The 21458-nt window shown below is 44.9% G+C and overlaps 3 protein-coding genes across 8 annotated transcripts in view; 1 reads left to right on the top strand and 2 right to left on the bottom strand.

Annotated features, from left to right (window-relative positions):
• Positions 1–10117, bottom strand: part of LAMB1 (laminin subunit beta 1) — a 42117-nt gene extending 32000 nt beyond the window's left edge. The window contains exons 1-8 of the mRNA XM_048300519.1: positions 10032–10117; positions 9708–9877; positions 7283–7418; positions 5234–5307; positions 3181–3369; positions 3018–3081; positions 1338–1540; positions 1–121 (exon numbers count right to left, since the gene is read on the bottom strand). Of these exons, the coding sequence (XP_048156476.1) occupies positions 1–121; positions 1338–1540; positions 3018–3081; positions 3181–3369; positions 5234–5307; positions 7283–7418; positions 9708–9877; positions 10032–10068 (994 nt within the window). The 5' untranslated portion in view covers positions 10069–10117. The remainder of the gene's footprint in view (positions 122–1337; positions 1541–3017; positions 3082–3180; positions 3370–5233; positions 5308–7282; positions 7419–9707; positions 9878–10031) is intronic.
• Positions 10067–21458, top strand: part of LOC125324540 — a 35269-nt gene continuing 23877 nt past the window's right edge. Inside the window, exons 1-5 of one of the 6 annotated variants that reach the window (XM_048300521.1) lie at positions 10067–10356; positions 10634–11117; positions 11237–11331; positions 11807–11985; positions 13569–14510. In XM_048300521.1, the coding sequence (XP_048156478.1) occupies positions 10067–10356; positions 10634–11117; positions 11237–11290 (828 nt within the window). In that variant the 3' untranslated portion in view covers positions 11291–11331; positions 11807–11985; positions 13569–14510. Of the gene's footprint in view, positions 10357–10381; positions 11118–11236; positions 11332–11806; positions 11986–12144; positions 12333–13568; positions 14511–17983; positions 18136–21458 lie in introns of those variants that run through there. The other 5 variants (XM_048300520.1, XR_007203027.1, XR_007203029.1 and 2 more) reach the window with 5 other exon arrangements.
• LAMB4 (laminin subunit beta 4) overlaps positions 14585–21458 on the bottom strand; it is a 40445-nt gene continuing 33571 nt past the window's right edge. The window contains exons 30-35 of the mRNA XM_048300523.1: positions 20645–20789; positions 18609–18813; positions 17868–18006; positions 17433–17609; positions 16276–16429; positions 14585–14937 (exon numbers count right to left, since the gene is read on the bottom strand). Of these exons, the coding sequence (XP_048156480.1) occupies positions 14798–14937; positions 16276–16429; positions 17433–17609; positions 17868–18006; positions 18609–18813; positions 20645–20789 (960 nt within the window). The 3' untranslated portion in view covers positions 14585–14797. The remainder of the gene's footprint in view (positions 14938–16275; positions 16430–17432; positions 17610–17867; positions 18007–18608; positions 18814–20644; positions 20790–21458) is intronic.

The raw sequence follows: 21458 nt of genomic DNA, 5'->3' as shown, positions 1-21458 counted from the left end.
TTTTGCATGCGTTACTGTTGCGGCCTTCAGCGGGACGCCAGGGTAAGTCATGGTAGAAATCCAAACACTGCTCACAATTCAATCCTTTGGTATTATGTCTGCACATGCAGTGACCATGAACCTGTAATCGAAAAAAAAAAAGGAAAAAAAGAAAGAATAAAGAGTTTGTTATAAAAGAAAAAGAAAAATCCCAAACCATTCTACAGTTAATGCAAAATAAAGCGAGCACATAATGGACATATACTTTTGGAGACTTTAATCCATGTAACTGCATTTAGAAAGGCATAAAGGGCCATAGGAATGTTCATCACCTGCCCAGGTGCCCTCATACAGATTTGTCCTTCTTTCCTTACTGAAACTAGTGCCTGAATAAATGCTTTCAGAAATAAACACCTCAATAATCACAAAAGCCTACTGGAACTAAAAGTTAGCTGTTTACTAGCTGTTAATTAGCTATTAACATGCATCTATTTATAGGTCACTAGCCCAGTGCCCTCTTTCCAGCCCTGCCTTGGTTCTCAAAGCAAAGATGGGGTTTATCAACATCAGCCCAGGCTTTGCCTTCAGTGTGTACAGAACAAGCACGAAGAAGACCAACAGTGGTTGTGTGACAGCTGCTGCAACAGACTGGCACTACCAGCACTGCAGCCATGATGTTAAAGGCAAAGCTTGGGTGGAGACACTGATCCAAACACAGAGCAGTGGAGCAGCCCTGGACAACCCACACAACCTTCCCACATGCTTCCACATCTCCAACTAGTTAATAACTCACCCATTAACAGGGTGCTATTACTGCTTGTCAGGCAAAAATCATGGAGAAAAGCAGACCCCAGAAGGGATGTGGCACTTGTGCAGCAGCACCCCATCGAGGCAATCAGGGTTTTCCTTCAAGGCCTGTGCTTATTAGGGCTACAACCTCCACTTCTCAGCTGCTAACAACCGATACAAACATAGATTACGTTTGATTCATAGGTGTTTCAGCCTTTGATGCCTCTATTCACTTCAGCTTTAAGGTAACCAAGTCAATGCATACACTGATCTCTGACCTAATAAGGTTACACTCCCTTTCTTCATTCCTACTTTTTCATTTCATCAGCTCTTTAACATAATTAGAAAAGGAATGTTAAAACAATTATCACCTAATCTGAGATCTGTGTTTGATTAACACCAACAATGACAGATGTGTTGGCTGAGGAGTAATAATTGAAACAGTTTTGTTGTCTGAAAATCAAGCATGCAGAGGTGAGGGACAGAGTGTCATATTTACATTTGTGTACAAATCACTTAAAAGAGGCACAGACAAGAAGAGTTTTATGCAGAGAAGTGTGACTATTTACCATTCCTTCCACTTCCTCATCGAAGCCCTCCACTGGCGCACACTCACTGGCGTGTCCGTAGCAGAAACAGTTCCCGCGAACCACCATGTCATAGATGGCATAGTAGTACTTCTCTCGGATCTCCATCCTGGAGTCCAAGAGGTTATCTCCCAGCGTGTGCAGCTTGACGAATTTCACTCTCAGATTTGTGATCTTTAACAGGTCTGCAGGGGACACGCACAAAAAAACCCTAACCAGCGAGCCCATTTTGGAATCATTTACCAGATACTATACTGAATGGGAGAAAGCCAGGAGTGACTTCCTAAGCATGCTTCCTATGGGCAAATTAGATCAGATTTAATTTCAGCACCTACATATCACTTCATACTCCCCAAATTAAAAAAAAAAGAAACTACATTATTTTACTACAGGTTGATAACTGTGTAAGTAAGTTTAAGCATAATTAAAAATACTGGTCTATTTTATTAGAGACATGCACAGGCACATACACAAATGTTAAAGGCAAGCATAAAGCACCACCTAAAAGACACTGGTTCTTTGGGGTTTTAAAATATGAGATGGGCAAGGACTTGACATTAAGAAACTGCTGCCAAGTGGACCATGAGCTTTAAGAGTTACGAGACTTTTGGAAAAAGTCTTAGTTGGAAACAAAGACAAATAATTCTTCTTTTGTATACGCCCAACTTTCCTAGCAAATATAATTAGTTACATTTTGTGGAAAGAAGCAACACCCCATCACGGACCAAATACAAAGAAGTTCTTGAAGGATAACCCCTGGGAATACAATATTGCAGTAATTAATACCATCTACATGTTTACTTTGAATCCTGTGTAATTTCTTATAGCCTTGAACTAGGCTTGAAAAAGCACTTCAAGCCCATGAAAGCAATTTCTCCTTTAAAATGTTGAGTAAAAAACCAACATTAAACTCATAGCAACCGGCAGACACTCCTCTACTTCACATATTTCCTTTTGTTCCAGGTAGCTTTACACTGAGGGCCATGAATCAAACCTGAGAATGCATATTAAATCAGAGGTCAGCTTAAGGCCAAGCACTGCAGTTCCCTCAGGCCAAATGCCCCACCAGGTTTCTCTTTAAGCCACACTGAGCAACAGATCTCTCCACCTCTGCATTCACGGATTGCCATGACCATACAGGAACATTACAGCAAGCTGTGGTTTATAACCACATCTGTGTGGCCCAGCCATGCAGTGCTACCATGGCCAACTGTTCCAAAGCCACGACTTCGCTCTGAAAAACAAACCACGACCCCATTGATTTTAGCTAGAAACACACAATGAAGTAAGTACCTTTGTAGCGCTGTTTATTTGCTTTCTGAATACTTACAGTCACAGGATCACATTCCAAGGTTTCTCTTGGCAACTGCATGTATTTTGGGGAGAGGGGTTCTTCAATGAAAATAAATTCCTGATCAGTTAAGAAAAGGACCAACTCCAATGAAGCATGGAAGAGCAATCCCTTGAGTTCACAACACTGATTCTTACTGCCCAGCACATCACTGTCTGAGCCAGGAAAAGGAGCCATACACAAAGGTATTCATATGACTTCAAAACTGGTATTGGGGCTAATGCATGACTTTGTTTGTTGCTTACCAGTTTTTGTAAGCAAGTAAGTACTGAAATGCTTTCAAATTAGCCTGAAAGGAACTGCATACATACTCTGAATCCTTGGACTGTATGGATCTTCAATTCGAAAAGCAGGATCTAGAACACGATATATTACCTGGGGTAAAAAATCAAACAATGAAAAGATTCAACTTCAATCTGAATTTGTAAGCAAAAAGTCTACACAATAAACATACTGGAAGAAAATGCCTCTGACCTCTCCCTCTGTTGAAGGTTCAATGTCAGAGTATCGGGAATCACAAATTATATCATCCACTTTCTTCATGGGTCCAGTTGAAATCCCAGGAAATGAGCTCTCACAGTCATAGGCAAAATACCTGTAAACTTGCCAAGTCTGTCCAAAGTCAGACGATCTTTCAATCAACATTGCAGCAGGACGGAATGTCTAACAGAAAAACAAGAGATTTTATTTGGTTAATTATTACTTGCATTTACATTGAGCCTTGTTAGTGTAAGCAGTCCACTTATCTGGATAATAATCTCTCTCCCCGCACCGACTATTTCCAATATGTGGAAATATTGGAAATATTTTTCTGATGATATTCAGCTTTCTTCTCAGAGGCAGATACATGAAGTAACACACATCAAACCATAGACTACCTGTCTCCAAAAGATGGCACTCATTGGCCAAGTGCCTAAACACACTTACAGTAAGTAAGAAAACTTGTAAGTTTTTTGGATTCCAAACCCTTTCTGAAAAGTGGAGGTTAAAGCAGGGCTTTACAGAGACAGAAGGATTTTTTCTCACTGCTTGTGGAAAGCAGCACCACCTTCCTTGCTGTATCTCTTCACCTGGTCCTTTACAAAGGACCTAATGGGCCTCCTCTCCTGCTGTAGGGACCAGGAGGCCACTGTCAGTGCTTCCCACCCAGCTCTGACGCCCAGAAGTTAACTGCTGAGCAGGTACCTCTGATGCTCAGAGAAGCCCCAGCACCTCCTACCTCTTTGTCTGATCACATGACCTTCTGCAGCATCTCTGACACTCAGTGCCAGCTGTCCTCTGTGCTGCCTTAATAAAACCTTCTTTAAGGAGATTGAGAGGTTCAGCTTCATCCACTCATGCTGCACTTGACTCCCCCAGTCCCCAGTGACCCTCCTCCAGCTGGCCTTGCCCACACTCTGTCAGGCTGCATTTGCTTCACACAAACCAGTGTCCTTCTTACCTACATGTATTCAACTCTAGAACAACTAACTAATGAGATTTTGAAAATATTTTTATCCCTCTGACCTAAAAAGTATCATGTTTTAATTTATGTGCTGCCTTCCAAATATTCAGATATTAATTTAACTCTGGCTTGTACCTACCAAGAAATGCCCACAGTCTCTTCCTTAGTTTTATGTATTCAGAGGAGGACGTCCCAGAGCCAAGCACAAATACATTTCAGTCACAGCTGGGAAGAAATTTTCTCTCTGCTTCCTGGCTGAAAATATCACCCAACTTAGAAACCAGTACCTCACCCAACAAAAATATTTAGCAACCCAGAAGTAAGGCAGCTCAAGTGTCTACCACACAAAGTCCACAAAGTATCATTAAAACTGTCTTTCCCCTGCAGTCTTCCTCCTGACAGCAGACCAAGCTGCAGCACCGGGGTACAATGGCTGCAGCACCCACATCAGGTCAGCGGTCTTTTGGGGGTCCCTCACTGCTGACTCCAGCAGAAAGGACCAGCTTCCACCTCAGCCACCACCTTAAGGCAGGGGGAGAAACCCTAGTCAACACCACAGGAAGAGGAACCAGCTGTCCTAGAAAGCTGATGCGTAAAAACGAAGAGATTAATTTGTCCACATGGGAAGAGCATTTAGGATGTACAGGACATAACCTACCATTCCAAGACATCTGTTTGTAAAAAAACAAAGACACTTTGTGTACAGATGTTCCTTCTTCCTCAAGACCTTTCCATTTGCCAAATGAAAACTGATACCATGGCCAACTTTTTTCAGGAAAAAAACCCTTGCTACTATACGATTTAGCTAACAATCTTCTAGAACATAACCACCAGAGAGACACACCAACACAAAACCCAGCTTCAGTATGACTCCTTCTTCAGCCTCACTGGAGTTCAAACACACGTCACAACTCAGCCTTTCTGCATGACTTCAGCACTGGTTAATGGTTGGCAGCTCCAAAAAATTCAGGCCAAACAGCTCAGACAAAGCCCAAATCCCAAATTTCAGACAGACCTGAAGGACTACGAGACCTCTCGTTTCCTCATGTTTTAGGGTTTGGGGTAAGGCTGTGGCTTCCTTACCTTGAAGGTCATAATGAGATGAGTGAAATGAAACTCAGCCTCCAGGTTCAGCTGGATAGTCACGTTTTCCAAACCTGCAGGGGCAGAGAAAAGGTGTTCAGCAAGCAAGGACACCTGCCAGTCTCTGCATCTAAATTCTGCCAAAGCTCTTCACTCTGCTGGCTCACAGACTATTTTCTTTACCACTTGGCTCTGTTGTGAAAAAGGAATATGATGGCTTAGTGCATTCCTGGGGTACAGGGGGAAACACCAAGGACCTGCTGAAGAGTATTACACATGGAATTCCTGTGCATGATCAGCACCAAACACACTGCACCCAGAGCATGAGCCTGCAGTGCGGTGATTTCAGACTGAGAACTGTGGCTGGCATCACTGGATTTTGGGCAAGGACAGAACCACCACGGGCTGAGTCCTGGCACCAAAGCCCCCAGTACAGCTAGGGATACTGTGCCCAGACCTGTGTGGTGGCCCCAGGCTGTCCTCCCACACCACAGCCTCTCTGGCAGCAGCAGCAGCTTCTACAGCCCTCCCAGTCTCACTGATGTCTGCTGGGGGCCATTTCCTACCATTTTTCTCTCACTCTGGACTCTCCTGGCCACAAGAACAGCTCCTTTACAACCTAGTTTTGAGACACTCCTAAAGCAACTATCACAACCCTGCTTTGTGATCCTGAGGGTTAAGAAAATGGTGAGAGGCAAAAGGTTTTCCAAACTCTGCTGTACATCTACCTGCGGTCAAGGACTCCTCACAGAAAGGAAGAAAAACAGCTACCAATATTATTTTGCCTTGTGAAAAGAGCTCTCGAAACATCTGGATACTAATTATACTGTAGTTAGAAAAAAAAAATAAAATCAAGATTTACAGAGAGGAGAAAGGGTAAGAAATGAAAATAATAAAACAAAAAGGCACTTAAATTTTTGACCAGCTGTAACCTTCTGTGAAGCATGCAGCAATGGTCCCTTACACTGTATGCCTGAATAGATGAAAACATTAATTGCACAGAAAGAATCATTTGTTTTTTATTGTTGAAGGACATTTTTATGACCTTATGAGCTAAGAACTTTTCTGTGTGAATGCTGCCAAGCCTGTTGCAAAAAACATGAATTATCTGGAATGCTGGAAGAAAGCTGCTGGAGGCAAGCAGCTTGCTAGGCTGATCTAAATGGTTAAAAAGGATTTAGTGAAAACCTTTCTTTAACAGGCAGCAAAACTGTTAAAAATATTACCTTTTTTTTTTTTCATATACAGTAAGGCTGTTACTGCCAATGCATTTGCAAAAATCCCATCCTGTCCAGCTGGCTCTAAGGCTTCAGGGTAGGACTGCTGTTTGAAAAACCCTTGCTGCCTTGTTTTATGTATGAAGGCATGCCAAAAGCATAACCAGAAAAGTAAAACAGGCAGAGGAAGGATTAAAACAAAAAACAAAAACCCCACCAAACTAATATGCAATTTTTAACTAGCTGGCTTGTTTCTGCAGTTCACTTTATTGTTTGGCATATAGTACAGAAATTCAGGGAGCTCAGGAGGGAGAAGACAGCTTGTACGGTAAGAAATATCCCTGGCTTTACTCTCCTGGGGTAGGAAAAGGAAATGGGAGGTCTGCAGGCACGGCAGCAGCCCCCAGCTCTGTGCCTAAACCTCCTTCTTCTACAGCCTCCAGCCCAGTGGCGCGGGGAAGCCCTGTTGTGCTGCCTTGGCAGCGCAGCCCTGGGATATTTACTCCTGGAAGGCTGCTCCGCTCCTGCTGCCCAAATATGAGGGAGATCTGAGGCCAGTGTGGAAAACTCTTCTCTTTAGGAAAGGATTCTTGCAGAGTGCTTGGACGGCTGTTTCCAACACTTCTGGAGGACTCGGGGGGTTTTGTTACAGATTAAGGACCGCTCCAGGGCACACAAAAGCAGCCAGTTTTACTCATCTCCTCACGCAGCATGATCCTTCACAGGGCAGTAATGAGCGGGCCAGCGATAACAGCAAACCCACAGGTACCCTTAAACAAAAGGAGGGAAAACAGCTCCCAGCCCCGGAAATTGCTCTGGACAAGCCGCATACCATTTTCCGACTGCCACCAGAGCTTCAGGCGATTTGGAGCGAACGTGGTGACGACATTTTCAATGAGGTGACTGTCGGGATTGAGAGTATCGTGGAAGGGATCCTTCGAGTCACATATGAAACATTTTTTGTCCTCCTGAAACAACACGATAATCAGCGTTACTGATTTTATCCATGGGGCAATAGTTGCTTCCTGCAGATAAGAGTATTTTCCATCCATATCACATTCCACTCATTTTGCCTGCAGGAGTCATCAAAGATATTTTTTCACTGAAATGCTAAGTGTATTTACCTTTATGAATTAATGCAAATTGCCAAATGGAAAATATGCCAGGAATTCCATAAACTTCATTTTTAGGGGAAGCATGTTTTCAATCAAAATTGCAGTTTCAGGAAATCTCTTCCAGTGCATGTATGGAAGTGGAATTCAAAACCAATGACAGCATATACAGAAAATTGCTGAATTGCTTCTGTAAAAATGCACACGTGCAAAACTGCATCGTAACAACTTGTGTGAAGTAACTCTGGCTTTTGGAGATGCAAGTTGCCTGCATAAGGGATACCTCCCGTGAGGCTCAGTGCACATCAAGGGGCCCTCAGTGATTTAGCCCTTTTTCTCTGAATTCAGCTTGTCAAACTCCTACCCAAACCTTGTCTCTTCACCTGCCATTGCAACACCAAACTGTGCACATAAAGTCCATTTGCACACATTACAAGGTGTGCCCAAGCAAAACCAGCTCAGAGCAAGTTTGGCATGTGCTGTTTGGGAAAACTGGAAGCTTCTTCACCAGGGGGACAAAACCCCATCATGGCTATTACTACAACCAGTGCTATTTTTGCATTGTCCTAGTGCCTAAAACCACCACTTTGTGATTGCAAGGTAGGGTGCAAACCAAACCAAAAGGGAGGGTTCCTGCCCAGATCAGCGGGACAAGGCAGATGAGGGAGAGGAGATAATAGGATGGCAGTGAGGGAGCCCCAATACACCAGCAACTCATCCTTGTCAAAAGCTACACAGGCATCGTTCCTCCAGCACGTTCATGGAGACAAGCACAATTCTTTATCAGCCAAGAATGTGAGAACTGGCAGGTCTGCGCCACACAGGCTTTCCATTTCACCATTCTGGCTTCAGTGGCTCCTCCCAAGCTCAGGGATTCACCTCCCACGAGCCCTCAAACACTCCTCCAGCACGAAGAATGGCAAGAGCAGAGGTCCCAGGGAAGACGATCTGTCTGCTCCAGGTTTCTCTCCCCCTGCACCTCATGCCACAACTTGCCCCTTCTCTGACCAAAACTGAATCCTAGAAGACCTAACTCTGCAAAGCACTCAGCGCGGCCAAGCCCCATGTTACTAAGAGGATACTGGCACTTTCTCACGAGTTGTTCAATACCACACATTATGGTTCAGAACTAACCAGGGACATCCCAAATGCTGAACCGGGGCTGGGAGATCAGGAATACGGGCACGTGAGAACTTCTGAAGTGATGTTTTTTACAACGGCACTTCCAACATTTTTTGAGACAAGAAAACATAACAAAGCACCTTGGTTACTTTGTTCTACCAGAGATGCTTATATTGTTAAAGTCAATCGCAACATACTCTGAAATCCCAAGTCAAATAAAGTATTAACTCTAATAAACAGAGCTTATATGGTAAAACTAAATGTGGGGAAGGGATGGGGGGGAGCTTTGGTAACTTCAGGGCACAAATGAGTCAAGTGCTACAGCCCCTTCTGCTTCCCATGGTTTTCCTTCCAAGTGCCAGAATCCGGCCCTATTGTCTCCACAGTAATTCGTCCGGAGATTATCCCTTTACTTTCAGTTCAACAGAGTTCCACGTATAACTGATAGTTTATTCTTCTCCATCCTTTCTGTCTCAGAGATTTTGAGTTTGATGAGCTGCTTCTGGCTTTAAAAAGCAACAGCTCACCAGATGTGCTGAGACAACTTTATTTGCACCCTTTCACTCCGAGACTATACACATGTAATTACATTACGGGGACTTTGGACAAAACATTGCCGGGCCCTACAGCCCACTCTCCATCAGGAAGCTGTCTAGACGGCTCCGAGCGAGCCTGGAAATAAAGGATTAATTGAATTTACTGCGGCACATTCTTCCTTATTGACCTCGATCAGGAAAGGGGGATCGGGAGCCAAAAGCCGCGAGGGATTCCCTGGACTCGGGGCTTGGGGTACCGCATCAGGTTGTGGGGTCCCGATGCTGCCCCACCGGAGACCGCTGCCCGCGCCTCCCTCCCGCAGGCGGCGGCTTGTCCCGCCGCCCCGGCCCGGGCGCTGCCTGCGGGCGTGCGCCCCGCGCAGTCCCCGCGCCCCGCGCAGGAGGCGATGCCCGCCCCACCGCCGGCACCGAGCGCGGCAGCCGGCGCGGTGCCCGGGAGCGCTGCCCGCCCGCGCCCGGCGCTCACCTGGAGGTGGCTGACGATGCAGTAGGGCTCGGGCTGGCTGAGGCCGCAGGTGGAGGAGGCGGAGAGGCGGGCAGCGCGGCCGATGAGCAGGTCGCCGGTGGCGGGGTAGCAGCTGCCCTCGGCGCAGCCGTAGCTGTACTCGGGTTCCTGTGCCGCCGCGGGCCACAGCGCTGCGCGGCCGCGGAGGGAGAGAGGGGAACAGAAGGTGAGAGAGGGGAGCGGGAGCGCGGCCAGACTGCGCGCCCCGAGCCTCCCCGGCGGGCGCTGCAGAGGCGCGCCCAGCCCGCCGTGCCCCGACGGCGGCCGGAGCAGAGCGGGAGTTACCGAGGCAGCAGCAGAGGTACAGCGGGAGGCGGCCCATGGCGGGCAGCGGCGGGACGAATCGGGACAGGATGGGACAGGACGCGACGGGACGGGACGCGGCAGCTCCTCCAGGCGCCACCGAAAGCCGCTGCTCCGGCTGCTCCACGCAGGCGCCGCCGCTCCCGACCGCGGCCCCGCGCCGCCGGGCGCCCCCCGGCCCTCCCCCTCCTCCTCCTTCCCCCCTCCGCACCCGCGGGGCTGGGCCGAGCCCCTCCCGGACGGCCCTCCGCCTCGGGCAGCCTGGCCCTCAGGCGGGGCGGGGAGCGCAGCCGTCGAGGATGGGCAGGTCAGTAGGGGTGGGAGGCGGGCTGGGGAGGGGAACTTCGGCCCTTCTGCAGCCAGGGAGCCCGGAGCGGGGGACGGGGAACTACAGACCCCCGGCCCGCAGATTGTGCTGTTCCGCTGCAGCGTCGGGAGCGGGGTCGGGGCAGGATGCGACAATCGGAAGGGGGTGGTGGAGAGGTGGGAGGAATCACCAATCGGGTGCCCCCCTCCCTGCCCCTGTCGGTGGAGAAACAGTGAAGGAATGGGGTTATTGACCTAATCCTGTCTTCTGCTGGTAGTGTGGATGGAACCGGGCCCCTGGGATGGATTGGGATGGATGGATGGATGGATGGACGGACGGACAGACAATGGAGCAGTAAGGCCCAAAACCCAGCAAAGAACCAGGGGGTTGGCAACTGTCACATGCGATGCTCAGTGGCCTCACTTTGCCCGGTGCTGTGGTGCCAGCACACGTGGCTCAGGAGTGCCATTCCTGGGGGCGGTGGCCGTGCTGCCATACATGGCCAGGTCTGGCCCTGGCATGGGCAGAGAGGCCCGACAAGCCCAGACCAGCCACTGCCAGGCGGTGTCGCAGTCGCTGGGAGCACACGGCGCTGTTGCCTTCCCAGGGGCACTGGGGCAGCTGCAAGGAATGAATGGCTGTGCTGGAGCTGCGTCTGCACCCCAGCCTTCCACATCAGTTCCCTGGCCTCTGCTGGAGAACGTGGGGGTTTCGTTGGCCGGTGGCAGAGTCTCCTCAGCAGCCAGGGAAAAGGGTTACTGGTAAATAAACACCAAGGAGCATGTATGAAGGATGGATGTGGCTGGGACAAATGCCTGGGTTTATATACCCAGGTTTTGCTTGCGCACGTGTAACGTGAACTTGTGTAAATCTTTACCAGGTACCAGTGTCCCTCAAGAACACTTTGCCCTCACTATTTGCAGTGCCAGAGTGAAAACACACCATGGTCTGTCTGGCCCAGCAAACCCTGCCGAGGTAGGTAAATATGTTCATTCTCATTTTACAGATGGATAAGCAGAAACAGAGAGATACCAAGTGACTTGCCCTAAAGGTTAAACACCAGGTTTGAAACATAACCCAAGACTCCGGATTAAAGAACTTGTGGAGCTGTTTCATTAAAGATATCCATGAAATGAAGTCATTCTTAACTGTCAGGGCAGGAATTGTAATGTTCTAAACTTCTTCTGCAGTGTGGTCTTCTGAATTCACAAAACAAATTCCGTTTCATAACACTGTCATATTTTTTAAGCTTCAGTACAACAAACATTTTTGTCCCCTGCTAACAGAAAATGTTTTACTTTGCTGTTGTTAGAACCATCTCTGATCCATGGCAGATGGGCAGCAGCATTACCCCATGTGCGACTGTTTCATTGCCACTGGACTTTTTTCTGTCCCATATTTTTTCAACTTTTATTGAAGTTTTCTCCTTTTTTTTTTTCCTGTTTCATAGCCTTGTAGAAGTCCTATCCTCCCCTATAGGCTCCTTTGTGCCTTGCCACAGACAGCATGAAAACGCGCTTTGTTCCAGCCTGGGGGTGACCCTGCCATGCGACGTCAGGGATTGAGCTGGAGCTTCAGCCACGGACCAGGGTGGCCACCATCACCCATAACTGTGGTCTTCTTTCAGAGGTAACTGAAACCACCACATTTAGTGTGTGAGTGATTAGGAACAGCAAGCCTGTGTCCCTCCCTCTCTGCAGTGCTCGTGACAAATAGTGAGTGGGAGTATTTTAATTTGATTCTTCAAATGATAAAAATTCAGTTTTGTGTCTTGCTCTATCCTTGCAGTTGGTGAACCACCCTTACAGCCCTGGAGTGTCTGTGTTTGTGCAGGGTTGGAAGTCTTCTCAAAGAACAACATTTCAGAAATTGATCCCAGTGGGACCCACTTGATCACCCGTGTTCTTAAACACTGCAGTGGTTGAAGGCCTAGTAGACAGAGCTGATATGATTTTGATTAAATGTATCTTTGATTATATGTCCATTTGGTTAAGTGTTGTTTGCGTTTTGATTAATGCCATTGAAGTCAAAATGCTCTACAGCAAGATACTTATTTCAAGTTTTTTTCAAGAAACAGTTTTCTGAAGCCACTTCTCCGCACAAGGAAGAGGTCCAGGGGGAGCTACAAATAGGTACCTTTTATCTAGAGACAGCATTTTCCCCACAAATTGACTTTGAAAAACACTTTGGAAGTTTTTGCATCACTTCCAATAGGAAATGCTGCACAGCTGTAAACCTTAGAAGCTGTCACAGACTGGATTTGGAGTTCTGTAGTCGCTGATCCCATCAGATCTGCTTTCTTTGTGTGTCTGAGCATGCTTGGAGGCAGGCAGGGGAGGTTAGACTCTGTGCTGACTTTCTTCTTCCTGCTTCTCTCTTCCTTCCAGCGATTTCTGTTTCCCCCGGTGGATAAATCTCCCCTCCAGGCCTGTTTAACTGCCTTGTGTTTACAGATTTCTCATCCATGCAACTTATGGAAAGCCATATCACAATTCTCATAGTCAACAGTGGATTTTAGGAGGAAGTTCTCTTTCAACTTTTTGCTTGTGAATTCAGATTTTTAAAGCCATGTATGAAATAATTTTGGTTTTTACGCAATTGGGAATTTCTGTTTAAGGGCTTCAGTTTGCCTCTTCCAGGAGCAGTGCAGCAGAGATGCACTGAAACCTGCAGAAAATCCTTCCTTACTTGGAGACCTGTGTGTGAACAGCTTGGTGTGTGCTCCGAGTAAAACAGAAACACTCGATTTCATTAGGGCAAAGTCAGTCTAAATACAATTACCTGATTACGGCCTAATAACTTAGAACGAAGCCTCACACCTCACAGATTATTTTTTTTAAGTGCTAAAGTAAAGAAAATGCTGACCCACAAATTGTGTGCATTCCTGCTTTCAGGTGGCTTTGTTAGATTATATCAAAATTGTAATTTGATTCCATTATTTTCGCAATAGAATGTGTCATGGTGCAATGTATGTTGCACATTGCCCTGGAGCACAGCTGGTTTGAGTTAGAGGAGTATCTCTGAAATCTCAGCCAGCAATTCCCACCCAAGCCCCCAGCGCATACCAATGCTACTTTAGCTCTTGTAAACACAGGGTGATAACTATGCAGTGTTTATCTCCGTTGGATCGATAAGGATTGTTTTACGGGTGCTGCTGGCATGGGTAAATGTTAAGAGCCCTGTGTTCCCGAAGAGCATTCCTCTTTTTACAGATGTGGTCTGGGCTGCATCCGAGCTCTGAAGCAGCGCCGTGCTGAATGAAGTCCCTCGCGCTGGGACAGTCCAGACAATCCGGGAATGACACGACTCATTTTAACTGAGGGAAACCCATCATTAGTCTGCTCTGTGTCCTGCAGGAGTATGTATACCAAGGGCGGGATTTTTAAACTGAGGCATAGCTCACTGCAGTCTTTTTAAAACTCTGGCACTTCTATAACATTTGCTTAGCTGCAGTTTCCTTCTTTATTTTTATTAAAAAAAGGAATTGCAGAATAAAATTTAGGTCAATTCATGCATTCTTTGCGGCTACAAGAAACTGCTGAGTAAACCCTGACTTCTGTGAAGTGCTGCATGTGGGAGAAGAGCTGGAGAAACTGGTTTTCAACATTTCTGGCCCTTAGACTCACTGCTTAAACCTAAGAGCTGGAGTTATTCTCCAGTTGTTGTTTGCATTAATGAAAAATGTGTGAAACCCCTTACAAGCATAAGAAAAACAGGCATCGCAGGAGCGCCATTGCCAGAGAAAAGATTTTTAAGGTGCTTTCGGCATTAAGCATCTGAGCACTGCCATCCAGTGGGCACCGGGGAATCGGCCTTGTCACCCACCGCCAGTGGCCCCGCGCTGCATGGAGGTGCTGCCCGTCGCATTTTCAGTGAACCCAGCGGAACCCTCACATCGTCAGGGTTCCTGGTGCACCCCCTGCTCCGTCTCAGTGAAGATATGGGGTTGGAGCAGTGACAGTGCCTGGGGATGCTGCTGGTTGCCAGTAGGGTTGGCTCTAGGAGCCCTCTAGGACCCCAATCCGGGTCGGGGCAGCCCCGTGTGGGGTCGCGGCACAACCACGTTATTTAGGGTTTGGCAGAAGACACAGGGTGTTGGGAGTCTGTCTTTGAGGCCATTACCAGCAGCTCTCTGAGGAATCTTCTGCATTTCCAACCCCGCTACCACAAGATGCCCTAGACTGTGCACAGGAGTGTATTGCAGAGCTTCCTCAAAGACTACACCTGATTACTAAATCAGATGGTTTATTAGAAGATGTTTCCTATTTCTATATAAACTCAACTGGACAAAAGAAGAAAAAGAGAAAAAAAAGAGAAAATTGCAATATTCAGTAGGCCACTTCAGATGTACTTCCAGAGGACAGCGTCCTGTGCCAGGATGCTCAGGATGTGGTAATCATGATGACTTCAGCTGCATTTTACCTGATGGTCTGTTCAGATCCTAACTCTTGCATGTTGCATACTTGCTTCCCTGCTCCATGATTTCATTTTTAATGGCTATCACTTGTTCCTCTAGTTGTCTCAGTTGCTCTGCCTTATCTTGTTTGGTTTGATTCAGTTCCTGAAGCTTCTTCTCCAGATCTGGAAGAGCAGAGACATGCAATGATGCTCACATTTGTTGTAAGTAAAATCCAGGGATTAGCAGCATTTCTTTTCCCAGAAGTTTTAGAGGCAGTACTCCCATTTCAAATAGGGAATATTATATATGCAACTGGAGGGAAAAGTCTGGCTTCTGGATAGGAAGAGGAGCATGACAGCCTTGAAGAAATTAATTTCTCAGCATGTGCTTTTGTCCATCAGCTAGGATGGAGCTCTTAAAGGACTTGGTTTAAATGCAGACACTCAGAGGAACAGTGTGTGCACTGATGTGTGTAAAGCCTAGACAATTTGGGCTTAGGTCTTCCTCACTTGTGTAACTGTTTTCTGCTGGTTCCCATAAAGCTACACCAATGTAAACATATTGGTAATGAGTTAAATCCACAGTATTCACTGCCTGTTTCTAATGCCCTTATCATCTGGGCATTTGGAGTGACTGGGATGCTCTTAAAGCCTTTCCTCGAGATATGTCTCAAAATATTTATTTGGATCCTGTCCTGAAGAGTTTTCTCCTGGGACAGAGTTTCAGCTGTTTTGCTGATGTTACATGGTATTTTCCAGTGTTGAACCTGGCAGGATCCTAGGCCTAAGGATTCCTAGTGGGAATGCCCAGACCTTCACTACAAGGAGAATTAAGTTCCCTGTGTGCAGGGACATGAGATGTGCTCTTCCTTTTTGGTGACCCTGTAAGCCTACATGAGGGCCTGCGTGGGCAGTGGTGCCAGTAAGGCCACAGCAGCCACAGTTTCCACTGCCCATGACCCCTCTGCCTGACAGTCATGGCCCCACAGATTCAGGGCACGTCAGCTTCAGTCTCCACAAGCTGGTAATTGTACCTGGTTTGTTTTGCCATTGCTCAGAGATAATGTCTGAAGGGGAACAAGTATGGAAAACAGCTGCCCTACAGCTCTATCACACAAGCCCTCGCTCAGGTGATGTAGAGAAAGAGCATAGAAGGATCAAAGGTCCAAATGCCCAAAGCAAGTGCATAAATCAGGGCCTCCAGCTAAATCTGCAGCCAGGTTTTATGCAGATTTTGCACTTGCCCTGTTTTTAAACTGAAGAAAATCACTGCAAGTTCCTGTATGGACAGTTCCTAAACTTTGCTTATAGCAATCTGTTTATGTCAGAAAAAGTACCTAAGCCACATCAATTCATCTGCTTTTAAAATGAGTAGCTTCAGGCAGGGTTTTTCACCAGGTAAATTGTTTTAAACCTAATTTCAAGTGAACCTAGTGTGTTGGTGTCTGTGGGCAAGGGCTTCAGCCTTGAATTCATGACTATCACAGTGTTTACCACTCATTGGGGAAGTAAGAACACCACCTGTTATTCTTTTTATCTTCTTTTCAGTCTCTTCAGCCAGTTTTTCTGCTTCTTCTTTCAACTGCTTCACTTTTTCTAGTGTTACTTTTAGAGGTCCTTGGGTTTTTAGCTTTTCTTGAAGAATGGTGTACTTTCTTTTAATGTCAGCAAATTCCTGTAACAAAATGCCATTACTTAGTTTAAGAGAATCTCATAAGTAATCTGGTGTACAGAAGGAGGTTTTAATACTTTTTTTAGTCATCCTCTTTGAACCAAAGTTTAGATTTCTCATTCTCCTAAATATTAAAAAATATATCCCTAATCTGTAGATATCAAAAAGTGCTTTTTAAAACGTGATAGAAATCAATTAAAACAAACTGCCAGTGGAGTAATCTAAAGGAGAGAGAAGGGCAAAGGATATAAAGAAAATATTACTTAAGATATTTTAAGTGTATGCTGTTTTTACTTCTGTTGATAGGGCTTCCCTGTAAATTTCATTTTGCCATAAGGCTTAATTAAAATTTAATGAATTATCTGTAGCAACTTTGGGGTTTTCATTTTTCAGTTGTGTTAATATTCACTGGCTAATCCATCCTCTGCTGATCTAGGTTGCTGTTGCGGCTGCAGTTTAGATTTTGCCTATGGTTCTTGTAACTTGGAAGTATACTCATGTTCCACTCTTGTGCTGTGGTTACTTGGTTGTTGCTGAAATGTTAGCAAATTTCTACCTGCATTTTCAAAAAACTGAGTTACTGGAAAGCACCAAGCCAATCAAAAACTCCAAGTAACTCCCACAGCAATTTTCTCTGAAGGAGAACAGCACAGGATGAATGGTCAGGCTGCTTCCATCACTCATGTATTTTAATATCTGGTTTTGTGATTTGTTCTGTTGTGTTTACTGGTGCCCATGGTGACTACAAGTCTTATACACAGTGCAAGAAAAAATGTCATGGAGTAGCCAGAGAAATGTGTATGTTTTCTTTCATTCTAGCAAGCAGAAGTATATGCCAGAAACCTTAATATAAAACACAAATTCTTCTTAACGTGTGGCATTTTACACTGCATGGCATAAGGAAAATGTTAACAGTTTTGATGACAGCAGGGCAATGCTTCTGAAGCAAAAATACTCTTAAATATGGAGGAATTTTTTTCCCTTAACACGTGACAGGAGAGCTTACATTGTCAATATTCTGGGCTCGCTTGTGAGCTGCTTCTGCCTCTGCTCTTGCCTTTGTAGCTTGATTCTTGTTCATCAGTGTTTTTGCCTGCCATGTGGTGCTTTCATCTTCCATCTCAGTCTGTTTGGCTGACAAGTCATTTAGTTTATTGTTTGTCTTGTTCACTTGGTTCTCAGCCTAAAACAGAGCAATTGAAGGCTGTGATTTCTTGTGCAACGTCCATCCAGCTTGCAGAGGGTGGTAATGAGGGACAGTCAATGGATTAAGACACCCTTAAGTAGTATGGATTTGGTGTCATATCTGTGCCACATTCTGGTTTTATTTATTTAAGTTTATGTTAAGAAACTTAAAGTTTCTTTAAGTTAAAAACTTAAGAATGAAGTATCTTTTTCTAATAAATATAGCAAATAAATTAAAATATTTACAGCAAGATACCTGAGAGATTTGTGTTCTGATGCCTTGTATCTCTTCATTTAACTTCATGATGGTGTTTTTGGAGTGTCCTTGGGACTTCACAACATTTTTTAGTTCATTATTAGTTTCATCTACAGGTGGAAGAGCTTTAGCTGCTTTGCTAAAATGGAGAAAAAGAAGCATGTGTAGTATCATGGTGTGGTGAGCAAAACAAGAACATGTTTCGAATGCACCTATGCTGACATGCAGGAACGTTTCCTCAAGTCCAACAACCACCATTAAAATTGTGGTAAGTTGGTAAAGCAAAACCTCAGAAAAGAACTTCGTGTGGGAGCACCTGAGCTGCTGTTCTCAAGGTGAGGTTGGATGCTGCTGGCTGCTTGGTGGTACAGTGCTAGTAGGGAAGACTCAGGGGTGATCATGTTTTTTCAGTTATTGGTTCTTTCTCACCCTTCAAACCACCCAGTGAGCCAGATGTAATGCTCCACTAGGTCCAAGGTGGAATTAAGTAGCTGCTTTGGCCTCTTGGACTCAGCAGGCAGAGGAGCCAAGAGCTGTCAGGAGCTGCTTCCTTTCAGCATGTTGGCTCCTGCAGCCTGAGCAGCGATGGCTCCTTCCTGCTGGAGAGGCCCTGTGGAAAGGGCAAGGTGAAATCTCCATGTGAACTTTTTCTCCAGTGTTACTGGATACTGCCAGGGGTATGGAGCTGTTCTACTGCGCACAGTTCCACTCCAGTTGGCACATCAGTATGAGAATACTTACTCAGCTTCTTGTGCCTCCACCAGCAGTGTCTGAGCATCCTCCCTTTTTATGTTTCTCTTATTATTCAATTTGGACTTCTCACAGTGATTCATAATGCTTTTGAGTTTGCTAAGCATGCCTGTGAGCTCTTGTGGAGTCAGGGGAAGGTTTATTTGCAGAACATAATTTGCCACCTTCTCAATGTCTTCTGGAGGTGCGCTCTCATCTGCAACAGAAACGGAGCTGAGAGTATCCTGAAGTAGCTCCTTCCTTCCTTCCTTCCAGTAAATGGTCATTATGGCTGCCTACCCTTTGAGATATGGGGGAGAATAAAGCTGACAGGCACAGCAAGGGGGTAAGAGAATTATCTCCAACATTTTGTAATTTAATATTATGCTTCCAGGTACTGCTGTTAGTGTTGTCAGAACTGGCTAAAATGAGGATTTGAACCCACTTTGAACTGAGTTATTAAAATTCTGATGTAGGACAGAGCCTGTGGAGGGTTTTAAATCAGTGTCCAGCACAGCTAGATGTGTCAGAACCCATTTCTCCCTTGGCCCACAGATCAAAGAGGTGCTGGCTAGGCTGGAGTGTGAACGGAGCTTTTCAAGCTGGCCACTGGGTGTAATCCCTTCCCTGGAGTTGCCACAATATTGAGAAGGTGGTTCCTTCACTGGTTAATGAGAAAGGCTAAGCTGCAGAGGGAACCTGGGTCAGACTCAGATAGAATGGGAATTTACAATAGAAAAAAACCATATTTTGACAATTCCCATTACAAATGAGCTTGTCCTAGCTCTTTGCTAAGAGGCAGAGGCATACACAGAGAAGTCAATGCCTTGTGAAGTCACATCATCAGTTCTGTTTTCTGCTCATTTCCTTTTATAGACAAGACCTTGTGTGATAAAACAGTTGAGACATATTAAATGTTTGTGTTAATCTCCAGAGTAAGTCAGCAAGAATTAAATAGAAGACATTTAGTGTGCAAACAGTAGTGCATTCCTGAGAGCTATTTTCTGTAGAAATATGTTCATGCAGAATCACCATTCACATCAATGTTGAGTACAGCAGATTTAATATAAGTGTATGCTTCTCAGCTGTTCTGTTCTTAAACTTCAATTAACAAAACAAAGATTTGAAGAAATGCTTTTATAATTGTTAGTAAATGCTGTATGTCTACTAAGAAACATAAAAGAAGAGTAAAAGATGGAATTTTCTGTGGCTATCAAATAAAAATCTGAGACTCTTAAGGAATTAAATGGACCTAAACCTTCCAATTCAATAAAATAATGTAAATGTTTCTGAACAAAAGAAGTCCTCTGTCCTCTGCCCTTGCTCCCATTTGGATGTAGAGGCAGGAATGTCAAAAGACTGCCAATGTGCAATCCATAGAAATTTATGAGGTCAGCTACATTGAGGAGATTAAAGAAAACCCTGCCACATTTGAACTCTTTGATGTACATCTGGTAAAAAAATTTAGGATCTGTTTTGTACAGCATTTTTCTGCAATCGCGAGAGTGGAAAATTTTTAGCGTATATACGGTTGTTTTGCTATTTTTTTTAATGAGAGCTGTGAAGTTCTACCAGAATCCTTTGATTCCTCGAGTTACAGCTTTATGGAGACGATGGAGCGGGATGTGTCCTAATTCCCACGCTCCCTATGGAGAGCCTCTATTTATGGGCCTGGAAGAAGGGGGTGGAATAACAATTTGAGGATGCATTGGACATGCCTGGCCATTATATATTGTATGAAATTATCTTAGTAGTCCTTTACTCGGATAAACCAGGAACAGAGGGAGTTACTTGCATGCTTCAAATGAAACACAGTAAAAAAGATGATAATCAGAATGTAACAGATACATCATAAAATTGGTACAAAGTACTGTCACCTGGGAGAAAGAAGCACTAGAAAAAAGAGATTGAAAAAGTTTGCACAGCTCAGGAGGTAGATGAGAAATTTCATGCATACACAGCAAGATCATCTTCTGGCTGTCTATTATGCTGTATTATGTTGGAATATATGTATAAAAATTGAGTCAAAAAGAACATTGCATATTTACCTAACAAGAAGTCTTTCACTTTTTGGATGAACTCCTTAGTGATCTCTCCATCAACTTCAATTTGATTCTTAGCCATCTCCAGTTGCCCATTAAATTGTGAGCCTTTCAGTTTGCTGTCTTCTGCTATTTTTCTCATGCTGTCAACCTGGAAATATTATTAGAAGCAGCAGTGCCATTTTCTGGAGGTTATCTATCATTGCTTCACAAGTTGAGCTCTGACAAAAATGTAATTTTGATCCAAGCCTCAGCTGGAATCACTTGATGTGGCTTTGAAAAGTAGTAGGAGACCCTTTTGGGGAACTCCAGAAGCTGCTACATCTTGGCCTTCATCTGGCCTCAGAAAAAGCCTAAATCAGGCATTTTTTCTCCCTGCAACCACTGCTACACCACAGCCCATTTGTTTCTAAAAAACAGTACTGACAGTTACTGCAGTACTGTAGCTTGTCAGTGATCAGATTCAGACCTAAGCAGATCTTACCAGCTTCAGACCTGATTACAGAAAACATAATTTCATTTGTCATTTCATACTGGGCTTGCTGTTAAAAAACACTTAAAGAGGACACAAGGAAGGTGGAGTTAAGGCTTGTCTTTAAAAGTTACATTTCACCACTAAATTAGTATTCTTGATAATTTAAATGAGAACTTTAGATTAATTATAAAATTCCAACAGTATTTTACTTTGATAGGGTCTTTGCCTTAAAGAATAGCCCAGGTACATCTGTGGTCTGCAGAGGGAAGAGATTTGGTCTTTTCCCAGGCAACAAGAAACATGCCGATGCTTTTATTTCTGAAATGTCTCAAAATAGTTCACCCA

The sequence above is a fragment of the Corvus hawaiiensis genome, chromosome 4 (assembly GCF_020740725.1).
Source record: "Corvus hawaiiensis isolate bCorHaw1 chromosome 4, bCorHaw1.pri.cur, whole genome shotgun sequence".
NCBI classification, from domain to species: Eukaryota; Metazoa; Chordata; class Aves; order Passeriformes; family Corvidae; genus Corvus; species Corvus hawaiiensis.
Note: the sequence above shows the minus strand (reverse complement) of the source record. Positions and strands in the feature narration are given on the sequence as shown.